This window comes from Physeter macrocephalus, chromosome 7, assembly GCF_002837175.3.
Source record: "Physeter macrocephalus isolate SW-GA chromosome 7, ASM283717v5, whole genome shotgun sequence".
Classification (NCBI taxonomy): Eukaryota; Metazoa; Chordata; class Mammalia; order Artiodactyla; family Physeteridae; genus Physeter; species Physeter macrocephalus.
In genome coordinates this window covers 153,486,134-153,498,455 of record NC_041220.1, presented here as the reverse complement: position 1 = coordinate 153,498,455, position 12,322 = coordinate 153,486,134, and the positions used below count along the sequence as shown (strand labels likewise).

At 52.8% G+C, this 12,322-nt stretch overlaps 1 protein-coding gene across 2 annotated transcripts in view; it reads right to left on the bottom strand.

The window, feature by feature from the left end:
- Window positions 1-12,322, bottom strand: part of CLCN4 (chloride voltage-gated channel 4) — an 80,898-nt gene that overhangs the window by 54,143 nt on the left and 14,433 nt on the right. The window contains exon 1 of one of the 2 annotated variants that reach the window (XM_028492514.1): window positions 4,506-4,518. The exons of the other annotated variant lie outside the window; for it this stretch is intronic. Within the exon in view, the coding sequence (XP_028348315.1) occupies window positions 4,506-4,512 (7 nt within the window). The 5' untranslated portion in view covers window positions 4,513-4,518. Of the gene's footprint in view, window positions 1-4,505; window positions 4,519-12,322 lie in introns of those variants that run through there. 2 annotated transcript variants of the gene reach the window in all.

The following is a 12,322-nucleotide window of genomic DNA, read 5'->3' as shown; positions in this document are numbered from 1 at the left end:
GGTCATTTGTAGAGATGTGGATGGACCTAGAGCCTGTCATACAGAGTGAAGTAAGTCAGAAAGAGAAAGACAAATATCGTATATTAATGCATACATGTGGAATCTAGAAAAATGGTACAGATGAACCTATTTGCAGGGCAGGAATAGAAACACAGACATAGAGAATGGACATGTGGACGTGGGTGGGGTAAGGGGAGGGTGGGACGAATTGGGAGATTAGGATGGACAAATATACACTACCACGTGTAAAACAGAGAGCTAGGGGGAACCTGCTGTATACCACAGGGAGGTCAGCTCAGTGCTCTGTGACGACCTAGATGGGCGAGATTGGGGTGGGGGACAGGGAGGGAGGTCCAAGAGGGAGGGGATATATGTATACGTATAGCTGATTCACTTTGTTGTACAGCAGAAACGAACACAACACTGTAAAGCAACTATACTCCAATAAAAAGAAAATAATAATAATGTTTAAAAAAAACCCTTAAAAAGAAAAAAAAAAAAAAACCTTAAGTGTTTCAGGAAAACACATTTTCCTTACCACCCTGCATGTTCCCTCATTCCCAAAGTGTATCTAATCAGTCCTTTGATGTCTGTAGCTCACAGAAGGGACCTGCTGGATTCCAGTTCTCCTCAGGGAGATTAAGCAAGTCAAACTGAACTTTTGGGGGACCTGCTGCGATTTCTGTTTACCAAGAACTCATGAGGCCATTAAAACATGAATCTATGCCTGGCATTTTAAATATCTTCTCCTGAAAACTCCTCAAAGTGTTTACATTTAGTAGAGACTATTTTCTTTCAAACGAAATACATCTACTCAAAGTGAAAAGACCACTAACCGAGAAATTTGCGTGAATCCCATCTGGCTGTGTGACCTCCGCTGACCCCCGCTGACCCTCACCACCCTCCTCTCAAAAACTACAGTCCTGGGCTGGACTGTTTCTCAGGTGCTTTCCACCCAGAGCAGATGACACAGAGACTGAAACTTAGTACCAGCCCCTTCCACACGCTCGGGGACAAGCAAACAATCTTTACTTCATCAAAACTTTTTGTCTCTGCACAGATATTGGTTAAGCCTAGGGAACTTTCCAGAAATTTCAGAGCTGTCTTCACTGCCAGCTGTTTCTATCAGTCATTACAGAGCAGAAAATCATCTGAAAAAAGAACATACTCTTCACTGTTGGCAAAATTGAGATCATCTGAGTGATAATCTCACATCCTCAAAAGCTACAGTGATATCTGTGAGCATTATTGCCCTTAACAGTTAGAAATGGGAACCCAAAAGTGTAACTCAGAAAAGATTATTAAAAACATAGAAAAAGCAAGCCCCAGGTAAGCAGCGGGAACTTGTAACCAGCAAGAAGCCAAGAGTCCAGGCTCCTGTCCTTGATGGAAACGCATGTGCACCAGTAGCTGCTAGGAAGATGCTTGCTCCTCTCCAATCAAGCCAGAGGGAAACAGAGACCAGGGAAGTCGGGGCTGGTCTGGGCATAATCACAGGGCAAGTCCAGGAAGTGAGTTATCTACAATCTTCCAACTTGCCCTGTTTTTTGTGCAACTGCTATTTTAGTAAACAGAAGTAGCAAATCAAATGTCCTCATTTTACCTACATTCTGGAAACTGCTCTGCATTACTCATCTGGCCTGGATCTGGGGGCAGGTCTGGATTACCTGGTGGAAAAGTCAGGCCTTCCCCCTGTCAACCTTCAAGTCACCTGTGCTTGGAAGGGCAGCACGAAAGAGCAGGCGAGGTGGCTGTCATCTTGGGACCTTTTCCTTCTGGCTACAGAGGTGCACTATCTAATTCCAGAACGTTTTCATCCTCTACAAGTAACCCCATGCCCACAGCAGTCCCTCTCCTGGCCCAGCCCCTCATAACCACTCATCTACTTTCCTTCTCTACAGATTTGCCTCTTCTGGACACGTCACAGAAATGGCATCATATCATATGCGGCCCTTTGTGTCTGGCTTCTTTCTCTTATTATAATGTTTTCAAGGTTTGTCCATGTTGGAGCATCAGTGCTTCACTCCTTTTTATGGGTGAAGAATACTCCGTTGTGTGGATATACCACATTGTGTTCGTCCATTCATCAGCTAATGGACATCTGGGCTGTTTCCACTTTGGGGCTATTGTGACTAATGCTGCTACGATCATTCCAGTCTTCACCTAGACATGTATTTTCAGTTCTCTTGGGTAGACACCTAGGAATAGAATTACTGGGTCATATGGTAAGTCTACGTTTACCTTTTGAGGAGCTGCCAGACTGAAATCACTTTTCTTAAGTAAGCTTTTTATTGAAATAAACATCTATCCATAAAAAGGCAAAAGTCCTAAGTGTACACCTCCACAAATTTTCACAAAGTGAGCTCACACACATAACCAGCACCCAGATCAAGAAGAGAACGTGACCAGCCCCCAGAAGCTCCCTCATGGCCCCTTCCAGGCCCTACCCCACCCCTAAAGGTAATCACTACCCTCACACCACAGATTAATTTGGCCTGTTTTTGAACTTTACATAAATGGGATCTTTCGTTTCCAGCTTCTTCTGTTCTATATTGTGTTGTAAGATCTACCCATGGTGTTGAGTTTATCTAATTATCGTTCGTTCATTCTCTATGCTCTACAACAGTGAACTTTTTCTGTTAAGGGCCAGAGAGTAAATATCTGTAGCTTTGTGGGCCACGTGGCCTCTGTCGGGACTACTCAACTCTGCCACTGTCACATAAAAGCAGCCAGAGACAATACACAAATTAATGGCTGGGGCTATGTGGCAATGAAACTCGATTTATCGACAATGAAGTCTGAATTTCATATAATCTTCACCTGTCACAAAATATTATTCTTCCTTCAGTTTCTTCTTTCCATCATTAAAAAATATAAAAAACATTCTTAGCTCATTTTGGCTCGGGCAGTGAGCTGGATTTGGCCCACGGGATGATGTTCTTTGCTTCTTCCTGTTCTATAGTATTCAATGGTGGAAACAGAGCCCAATGAGTTTATCCATTCTACCGCGGATGGACATTTGGCTGGTTTCCCACTTGGAGCCATGACACTACTAGCTAATCCCCAGATGACTTGGGCAGATAGAACGGAAAGTCATCACTCAGATTAAAATATTAAAAGTCTCGGAATTCCCCGGTGGTCCAGTGGTTAGGACTCTGCGCTTTCACTGCCGAGGGCCCGGGTTCCATCCCTGGTCGGGGAACTAAGATCTCACAAGCTGCACAGTGCAGCCAAAAAAAAAAAAAAAAAAAATCGAAAGTCTCCAATCAGCAAGGAAGGCTGGTCACCCCAAGGGTGAGTTCCAGCAGGTTCCTCTGGCAGCGTGGTCGTGGTAGAAACTGCCACCAAAACCTCATCCCGGCCCCGTGAGCCTTTCCAGCAAGCTGGCCTTGCCGTCTTTCTCCTCCCTGTGCTCTCGCAGTAACTTAACTGCCATTCAGGGCTTGGCAAATGTTTCCTACAAAAGGCCAGATGGGAAACATTTTCAGCTCAGGGGCCATGCAGTCTCGGTCACAATTCGTCCAGGCAGCCCTTCGGTCGTTGAAGCGCAGAGCAGCCCAGACAGAGCAGAAAGAAGACATGTGCCTGTGTGCCCTGACGTGCGACCTACAGAAACAGGCCGCGCTCGGGGGCTGCTGGGCGCTACTTGACACAAGCAGTCACGGGGCATCTGCCACCTGGCAGGCCCTTGTGCATGGTGCCAGAGCCACCGGCAGGCCTTCAAGCCTCACCTACCAACGGAAGCAGCAGAGCAAGCATCACCATCCACTGGGAATGTACAAAGATGAAGAGGCATGGCCGTCCTGCACAGGACTCTGGAAGGGAAGGATGGGACCCTGGAAATGCAACCACAGGATCTCCCGAGTGACGTTTCAACCTGGAAGCTTCAAGGGAATAAAAGGTAGCTCTTAACACACACACATACACATCAAGGTTTCTATGATATCCTACCATCGGAAAAGTTTCTCCAACAAATTAGCTATCCTAATGCTTCAAGACACCAGATGCCCCTGGCTTGTGAATACAAATATGGTCATAGCATCACTTTGACAAAGTGCTCAAGGCCATCAGGGCTAGAGGTCACACATACTCACAAGACACCGTGAAAGGAGTAGGACACAAGGAGGAGAGGATCCGAGAACACTGACTTCAGAGCCAGGCCTTAGATGACAACTAAAAAAATATATATGGAAAAAAGCTTCATGTCTTACAGATTTTCCAGAAGCTCCAACAACCAATCACAAGTCAGTTTTCTTGCAACCTGCATGGATTACAGCAGGCACTAAACTCAGGGCTGATGTCTGCTGGCCGCCAGCTCCTTGGTGCTGGCCGCTCCTCTGAAGGCCACCAGCCTGGGCGTCCCTGGGCTCAGAGGGGGTGTCGTTGTACCACGGGGCCACCAGAGGGTGCTGTGTGAGCAGCCCTGCTGCCTGGGGCAGCTGAGTCCACTGGGCGGGGCCTGCTTCCTTTCCATCTGCTCCAACCAGTACCCTGCCCTGCCTCACCTGCCATCCTTCCCTCAGCCTCCTTTAGCCCCGACTCCTGCCTCAGGTCACAGGAACTCCTGTCTCCACAGCCCATGGCTTGGGCTCTGTGCCCTGAGCAACTCAAGGCCAATTCCCGCTCCGACCCATGGCCGCTCCTCTGTCACCTTCAGTGGCTTCTCGGCTTCTACACACCCTCTGACTCCAGTGCTTCCCAAAGTGTGCTTGCAATGGGTGGGTCTCACACAGCCTGCTGACCGAAGAGTCGAGACGCGTCAGAATCCACACTGTGTGATTCCATCTACGTGGCATCCTATAAATTATACGTTAGGTGGTGACATGGAGGCTTCGTGTACAATCCATTAAGCCACACAGTTAGGTATTATGCACTTTGGGGCATTTGCTATACTTTGCAATTTGAAGAAGTGTTTGAAAATGTGGGCTGCCCATCAGGAAATGCAACTTCTTAGGCACAATTCTCACTTGTGGCTTTTACCCAGCACATCTGTTCCTTCTTTCGGCGATAGTAGTGTCATTTTTCTTTGGAGCACAAGCCCTTCCCCACTCTCCACGGTCCTGCAGGTTTGGGTAGACGGGGACTATGATGGGAAGGAAAGCTCCAGTTCGATGGGCAGGGACTTCGGGGCTGTCTAAAAATGCTCGCTTTCTTTTGAGATGCACAAGTATTTGGAGAAGAAAAGGATGCTCCGAAAGAGCCCTCTGACAAGCCCGTGGAGGGAGGCCTGGAGGGGGAAGAAACTGAAGGGGGCATGGGGGGCTTAGGACACCTAGGCCCTGCAGGCCAATGTGGGCGCCTCGCCAGCCCCGCCGAGCCTGGGCTGCTCACCTCTAAAAGGGCTGAGCGCCCTCCGAGGTGGCCTGGAAACGGGCAGAGAAACGCCGGCACCTGGCATTTGCTAGATGAGCTGGTTACTGACTAGATGGCAGTGCAGCTGAGCATGTAGCTCCGCACAGGGGTGCAAGAGCAGACCATTCTCGCCCCCCAGAACTGTCCCTCCCCTCCATTTGGTACCAAAGCTTCCCCTCCCCACCGTGGGCACGTGACCAAGGCTAGCCAGTGACAGTCTCCAACCACCAGGCACAGCGACTGGCTGTGGGGCGAGCAGGGGACCCATGCAGTGCCACATGCGGATGACAGAGAAAAGGAGGACCCTCTTTCCAGGGGAGTGGCTACCCTGGGAGCCACCACCTCTACGGCAGGTCTACAGCAGGGGAATGAGACCGGGTAACACAGACCAAAGATGGACTGACCAGTGGCTCCCAACAGGCAATTCTGCCCCCAGGGGCCACTGGGCACATTTTGTCACATCTGACAGGGGTGCTGCTGGCATCTAGTGGGTGGAGGCCAGGGATGCTGCTCAGCTTCCTACAGTGCCCAGGACGGGCCCAAGTGCCGGCAGCACTGAGGTGGAGAAATTCTGCCCTAATCCAAGACGGGACCAAACGAGCCTTTTGGGCACTTCCCTGCAGGGGTTATATTTGGGAGCCCCAGAGTCAACTGGTGACCTTTGAACCATGTGGATTCACAGGTCATTTCTCCCCAAAGTGGCCTTCCACTACAGGCAAGCTGTGCTTGAAGCAGTGGCACCCACCAGGGCCAACCGTGTCCCTAAGCAGCCACTTGGCAGTGCCTGGAGACATTCTCGGCTGTCACAATTGCGGGGGAGGCCGGGGAGTGCTCCTGGCATCAAGTAGGTACAGGCCGGGGATGCTGTTAAACAACCTAAACGCGCAGGACGGCCGAACAGCAAAGAACGGCCCGCGTCAATGTCAAGAGCGACAGCCTAGAAACTGAACAAATAAGCAAGGGCCTTCCAGTTCCTGAGGCCCGGTTCCCTGGCTCCTGCCAACACCACCGGTTCTCCCCGCCCTGAGGGCGAGAGCAGCACCCCTCCCACCAGTTCTCCCCGCCCTGATGCCCTGAGGCGAGAGCAGCGCCCCTCGCCCCTCGCCCCTCCCACCAGTTCTCCCCGCCCTGAAGCCCTGACAGCGAGAGCAGCGTCCCTGGCCCCTCCCACCAGTTCTCCCCGCCCTGACAGCGAGAGCAGCGAGAGCAGCGCAGCGCGCTGTTCCCACCAGTTCTCCCCGCCCTGACGCCCTGAGGCGAGAGCAGCGCCCCTCGCCCCTCCCACCAGTTCTCCCCGCCCTGACGCCCTGACGGCAAGAGCAGCGTCCCTCCCACCAGTTCTCCCCGCCCTGACAGCGAGAGCAGCGAGAGCAGCGCAGCGCGCTGTTCCCACCAGTTCTCCCCGCCCTGACGCCCTGAGGCGAGAGCAGCGCCCCTCGCCCCTCCCACCAGTTCTCCCCGCCCTGACGCCCTGACGGCAAGAGCAGCAGCGATGTTCCCACCAGTTCTCCCCGCCCTGACGCCCTGAGGCGAGAGCAGCTGCCCTCGCCCCTCCCACCAGTTCTCCCCGCCCTGACAGCGAGAGCAGCAGCGATGTTCCCACCAGTTCTCCCCGCCCTGACGCCCTGAGGCGAGAGCAGCGCCCCTCGCCCCTCCCACCAGTTCTCCCCGCCCTGACGCCCTGACGGCAAGAGCAGCGTCCCTCCCACCAGTTCTCCCCGTCCTGACGCCCTGAGGCGAGAGCAGCGCCCCTCGCCCCTCCCACCAGTTCTCCCCGCCCTGACAGCGAGAGCAGCGCCCCTCCCACCAGTTCTCCCCGCCCTGAGGGCGAGCAGCGCCTCTCCCACCTTCCCGCACATTTGGAGCACTGGGCAGCTGGCTAAAATGCGGATTCTGATCCAGCATGGCCAGGGTAGGGCCTGAGACTCTGCATTTCTCACAAGCTGTTGCTGCCGGTCTGCAGACCACACTTTGAATATAGAAAAGGGACCGGGCTGAAGTCAGAAACCCAGGGAGGAGGGAGGGGTGAATTGGGAGATCGGCACTGACATCTACACACACTACTAGATATAAAGCAGATAGCTAGTTCAGAACCTGCTGTACAGCACAGGGAACTCTACTCAGTGCTCTCTAATGGCCTATATGGGAAAAGAATCTCAAAAGAAGAAACCCGGGGAGCCAGGCAGGACTGGGGGCCAGAGACAGAATCACGGCCCAAGCAGATTAAGAAGCCGTGGTCAGGGGCTTCCCTGGGGGCTCAGTGGTTAAGAACCCGCCTACCAATGCAGGGGACACAGGTTTGAGCCCTGGTCCGGGAAAATCCCACATGCTTCGCAGCAACTAAGCCCTTTCACCACAACTACTGAGCCTGCGCTCTAGAGCCCGCGAGCCACAACTACTGAGCCCACGTGCCACAACTACTGAAACCCGCGTGCCTAGAGCCCGTGCTCCGCAACAAGAGAAGCCACCGCAATGAGATGCCTGCGCACCGCAATGAAGAGTAGCCCCTGCTCGCCACAACTGGAGAAAGCCCGCGCGCAGCAATGAAGACCCAACGCGGCCTAATTAATTAATTAAAATTTTTAAATTAATTAAATTATTTAAAAAAGAAGCTGTGATCAGAGGCAGGCAGGAGGGCAGGTGTCTTGGGGGCTGAGAAAGGAGAGCTCTGCGGAGGCGCGGTGAGCAGGTCCCAGGCAGGTCCCAGCCCTGGCTGCACAGCCCAATCACCTGGGGCCTTTCACAAAGGCCCCCCACCCCAGGTCCAGCCCGGAGTAGTTAAATCCGGGTCTGGGGGCCCAGGCATCAGCATTTCTAAAGCTCCCCAGGTGCTTCCAAAGTGCAGCCTCTCAGGTGAGACCCTGAACCAGGCTGGGATGAGCCCATGAATCCCCTGGGGTCTTATTAAAATGCAGATTGTGATCTTGGAGAGGGGAGGTGGGGAAGAGGGCAGTCTTGGAGCTCCTGCCTTTGAAGAGTGTCACACCTCTACTCGAGGGCTGCCTTACCACGATCATCGTCATGAACTTGTGATCCAGTGTAAACCCTCTCCCCCCAGCCCCTCCTCCTAGGGCAGCCAGGCCAACTCCTCACCCACTCAGTTCTCTGACGGAGGAGGAAATCAGGACCTTAAAATGAATGAGGGGACGCTGGCCTGCCTTTATTCATGCCCTGGATCTCTGTGAACACAACACCATGACACGCTTCAAAAACGCAGTCCAATACAAATTCACAGCTAGCTTCAAATTACACAACAGACATGGGTCTCCCAATGTGCTCATGTGAATAAAGAAAAACAAATTTTTTGGCCATGCATGTTTGAGGCTATAGCAAACATTTGTTAAACATACCAGTACCTTCTGCCCCCACAATGCTCGCTCACACACACACACACACACACACACACACACACACACTAAGGGACTTACGGGACTCCATCAAGTGAACAAATATATGCATATGGGAGGCTCAGAAGAAGAGAAAGAAACAGGCAGACACAGGGAGGAGGTGCCCATCCATGCCCCACCCATATCCCTCAGAACCTTCCAGTGAGCTCCAGCTGATTCCCAACTGTATCTGTGCCTGAGGTCGCTGCCGCAGGCCCCGTGGAAGGTGGCTCTGCTGGTGTGGCACGCCTGAAGAGCATTATTGGGAGAGTTATTAACCGATGACTCTCAGGAACTGGCGCCTAAATACTCGCACTCCCTCGCCCCCCGCACGGGGTCATTTCAAGCCATGTGTTTCATACCTGTGCAGAAAAGACTTAGCCCTGCAGGCCAGAGACCGCTCTCTTCAGGAAGGCCTGCTGGCAAGGCTGCCCCTCGGCTGTCACCTGGGAACTTGGATTTCAGGAGGGTTGACACCATCCCCAGAACTGATAAGGATGGCTCGTGGTACCTAAACTGGTTGTCCAAATACTGTGACTGCTACTGAACCCCCGCTCTCCTTCTGGGAGTCTGGAATTTTGATACAAGCTGGACAGAGAGTGCCTACAGGACCAGCCCCCAATAGAAATCTGGGCACTGAGACTAACAAGCTTCCTGGGTACAGAGCACTTCACCCGTGTTGCCTCTGCGCTCTAGAGCCCGCGAGCCACAACTACTGAGCCCACGTGCCACAACTACTGAAACCCGCGTGCCTAGAGCCCGTGCTCCGCAACAAGAGAAGCCACCGCAATGAGATGCCTGCGCACCGCAATGAAGAGTAGCCCCTGCTCGCCACAACTGGAGAAAGCCCGCGCGCAGCAATGAAGACCCAACGCGGCCTAATTAATTAATTAAAATTTTTAAATTAATTAAATTATTTAAAAAAGAAGCTGTGATCAGAGGCAGGCAGGAGGGCAGGTGTCTTGGGGGCTGAGAAAGGAGAGCTCTGCGGAGGCGCGGTGAGCAGGTCCCAGGCAGGTCCCAGCCCTGGCTGCACAGCCCAATCACCTGGGGCCTTTCACAAAGGCCCCCCACCCCAGGTCCAGCCCGGAGTAGTTAAATCCGGGTCTGGGGGCCCAGGCATCAGCATTTCTAAAGCTCCCCAGGTGCTTCCAAAGTGCAGCCTCTCAGGTGAGACCCTGAACCAGGCTGGGATGAGCCCATGAATCCCCTGGGGTCTTATTAAAATGCAGATTGTGATCTTGGAGAGGGGAGGTGGGGAAGAGGGCAGTCTTGGAGCTCCTGCCTTTGAAGAGTGTCACACCTCTACTCGAGGGCTGCCTTACCACGATCATCGTCATGAACTTGTGATCCAGTGTAAACCCTCTCCCCCCAGCCCCTCCTCCTAGGGCAGCCAGGCCAACTCCTCACCCACTCAGTTCTCTGACGGAGGAGGAAATCAGGACCTTAAAATGAATGAGGGGACGCTGGCCTGCCTTTATTCATGCCCTGGATCTCTGTGAACACAACACCATGACACGCTTCAAAAACGCAGTCCAATACAAATTCACAGCTAGCTTCAAATTACACAACAGACATGGGTCTCCCAATGTGCTCATGTGAATAAAGAAAAACAAATTTTTTGGCCATGCATGTTTGAGGCTATAGCAAACATTTGTTAAACATACCAGTACCTTCTGCCCCCACAATGCTCGCTCACACACACACACACACACACACACACACACACACACTAAGGGACTTACGGGACTCCATCAAGTGAACAAATATATGCATATGGGAGGCTCAGAAGAAGAGAAAGAAACAGGCAGACACAGGGAGGAGGTGCCCATCCATGCCCCACCCATATCCCTCAGAACCTTCCAGTGAGCTCCAGCTGATTCCCAACTGTATCTGTGCCTGAGGTCGCTGCCGCAGGCCCCGTGGAAGGTGGCTCTGCTGGTGTGGCACGCCTGAAGAGCATTATTGGGAGAGTTATTAACCGATGACTCTCAGGAACTGGCGCCTAAATACTCGCACTCCCTCGCCCCCCGCACGGGGTCATTTCAAGCCATGTGTTTCATACCTGTGCAGAAAAGACTTAGCCCTGCAGGCCAGAGACCGCTCTCTTCAGGAAGGCCTGCTGGCAAGGCTGCCCCTCGGCTGTCACCTGGGAACTTGGATTTCAGGAGGGTTGACACCATCCCCAGAACTGATAAGGATGGCTCGTGGTACCTAAACTGGTTGTCCAAATACTGTGACTGCTACTGAACCCCCGCTCTCCTTCTGGGAGTCTGGAATTTTGATACAAGCTGGACAGAGAGTGCCTACAGGACCAGCCCCCAATAGAAATCTGGGCACTGAGACTAACAAGCTTCCTGGGTACAGAGCACTTCACCCGTGTTGCCTCAGCTCACTGTGGGAAAAGTAAGCGCATCCCTGTGGGACTCCACGGGAAGAGGACTCTGGGAGCCGGAGGCTGGTTTCCTCCAGACTTTGCCCCGTCGCCTTTTCCCTTTGCTGATTTTGCTTTATATCCTTCCATTATAGGAAGTCACAGCAGTGAAGACAAGTATACACGGAGTTCCCTAAGTCCTCCTAGCGAACCCACAGGTGACTTGGGGAGCTCGTGACACGGCAAGCATCATTTTCTAGAGTTTCCAAAGCATGGAGTTAAGCTCCGGCTGCCCACATGGTGAGCTGCATTAACAGCCCAGGCTCTAACGGGTGCCTTTTTCTCCCGGTCGCCCCTCCCAGGGTCCCTGCAGCACCCAAGAAACGCCCTGCACCAGAATCCTCGTCTCAGGGTCCGCTTCTGAGAGAACCCAAATGAAGGCAGCATCGCGGGCCATTTTCTCTTTCTTCAACCAAGGATGCCTTTGCCTGCGTAAATCCCTGAGCGATGTTTATGGCCCTGTACAAACGGGCAAAATCTTCATGACCTAGGGCTAGGCAGAGTTTTTAGGGATGACACCAAAGCAGGACCCTTAAAAGAAACCAAATGGGTAAGTTGTACCAATGGGCAAAGTAAAACCTGCCATCCATGTAGGAACGCAGGAAAACTCCCTGACACACTTTACTGATTGCAACAGGTGACCTGGCAAATCGGGAGGGCTGGGTCCCCGTCCCGTCCGCAGACATTCAGCTTCAGCAGCTCTGGGGCAAGGCCCGAGAATATGCATTTCTTACAAGCTCCCAGGAAGGCTGCTGCTGCTGCTGGCCCGCAGACCGGGCTTTAACAACCAAGGGCCCTTATAACCCTTCATTCCCCTCCTATTCCCCACTCCATCTCCTTCCCTGCGTCCTTCCCGTTGTGTTTTAATTACTACTATTTTGAATATCAATCTTATAAACTGGAATAATTGTTTCAAAGCTTGCTGCCTCTGAGCCCCTGAGGGCAGAGGCCTGCGTTACTCACCCCCATCTACCGTCTGCACCTTTTTTTTTTTTTTTTTTTTTGCGGTACGCGGGCCTCTCACTGCCGTGGCCTCTCCCGTTGCGGAGCACAGGCTCCGGACGCGCAGGCCCAGCGGCCACGGCTCACGGGCCCGGCCGCTCCGCGGCACGTGGGATCTTCCCGGACCGGGGCGCGAACCCGCGTCCCC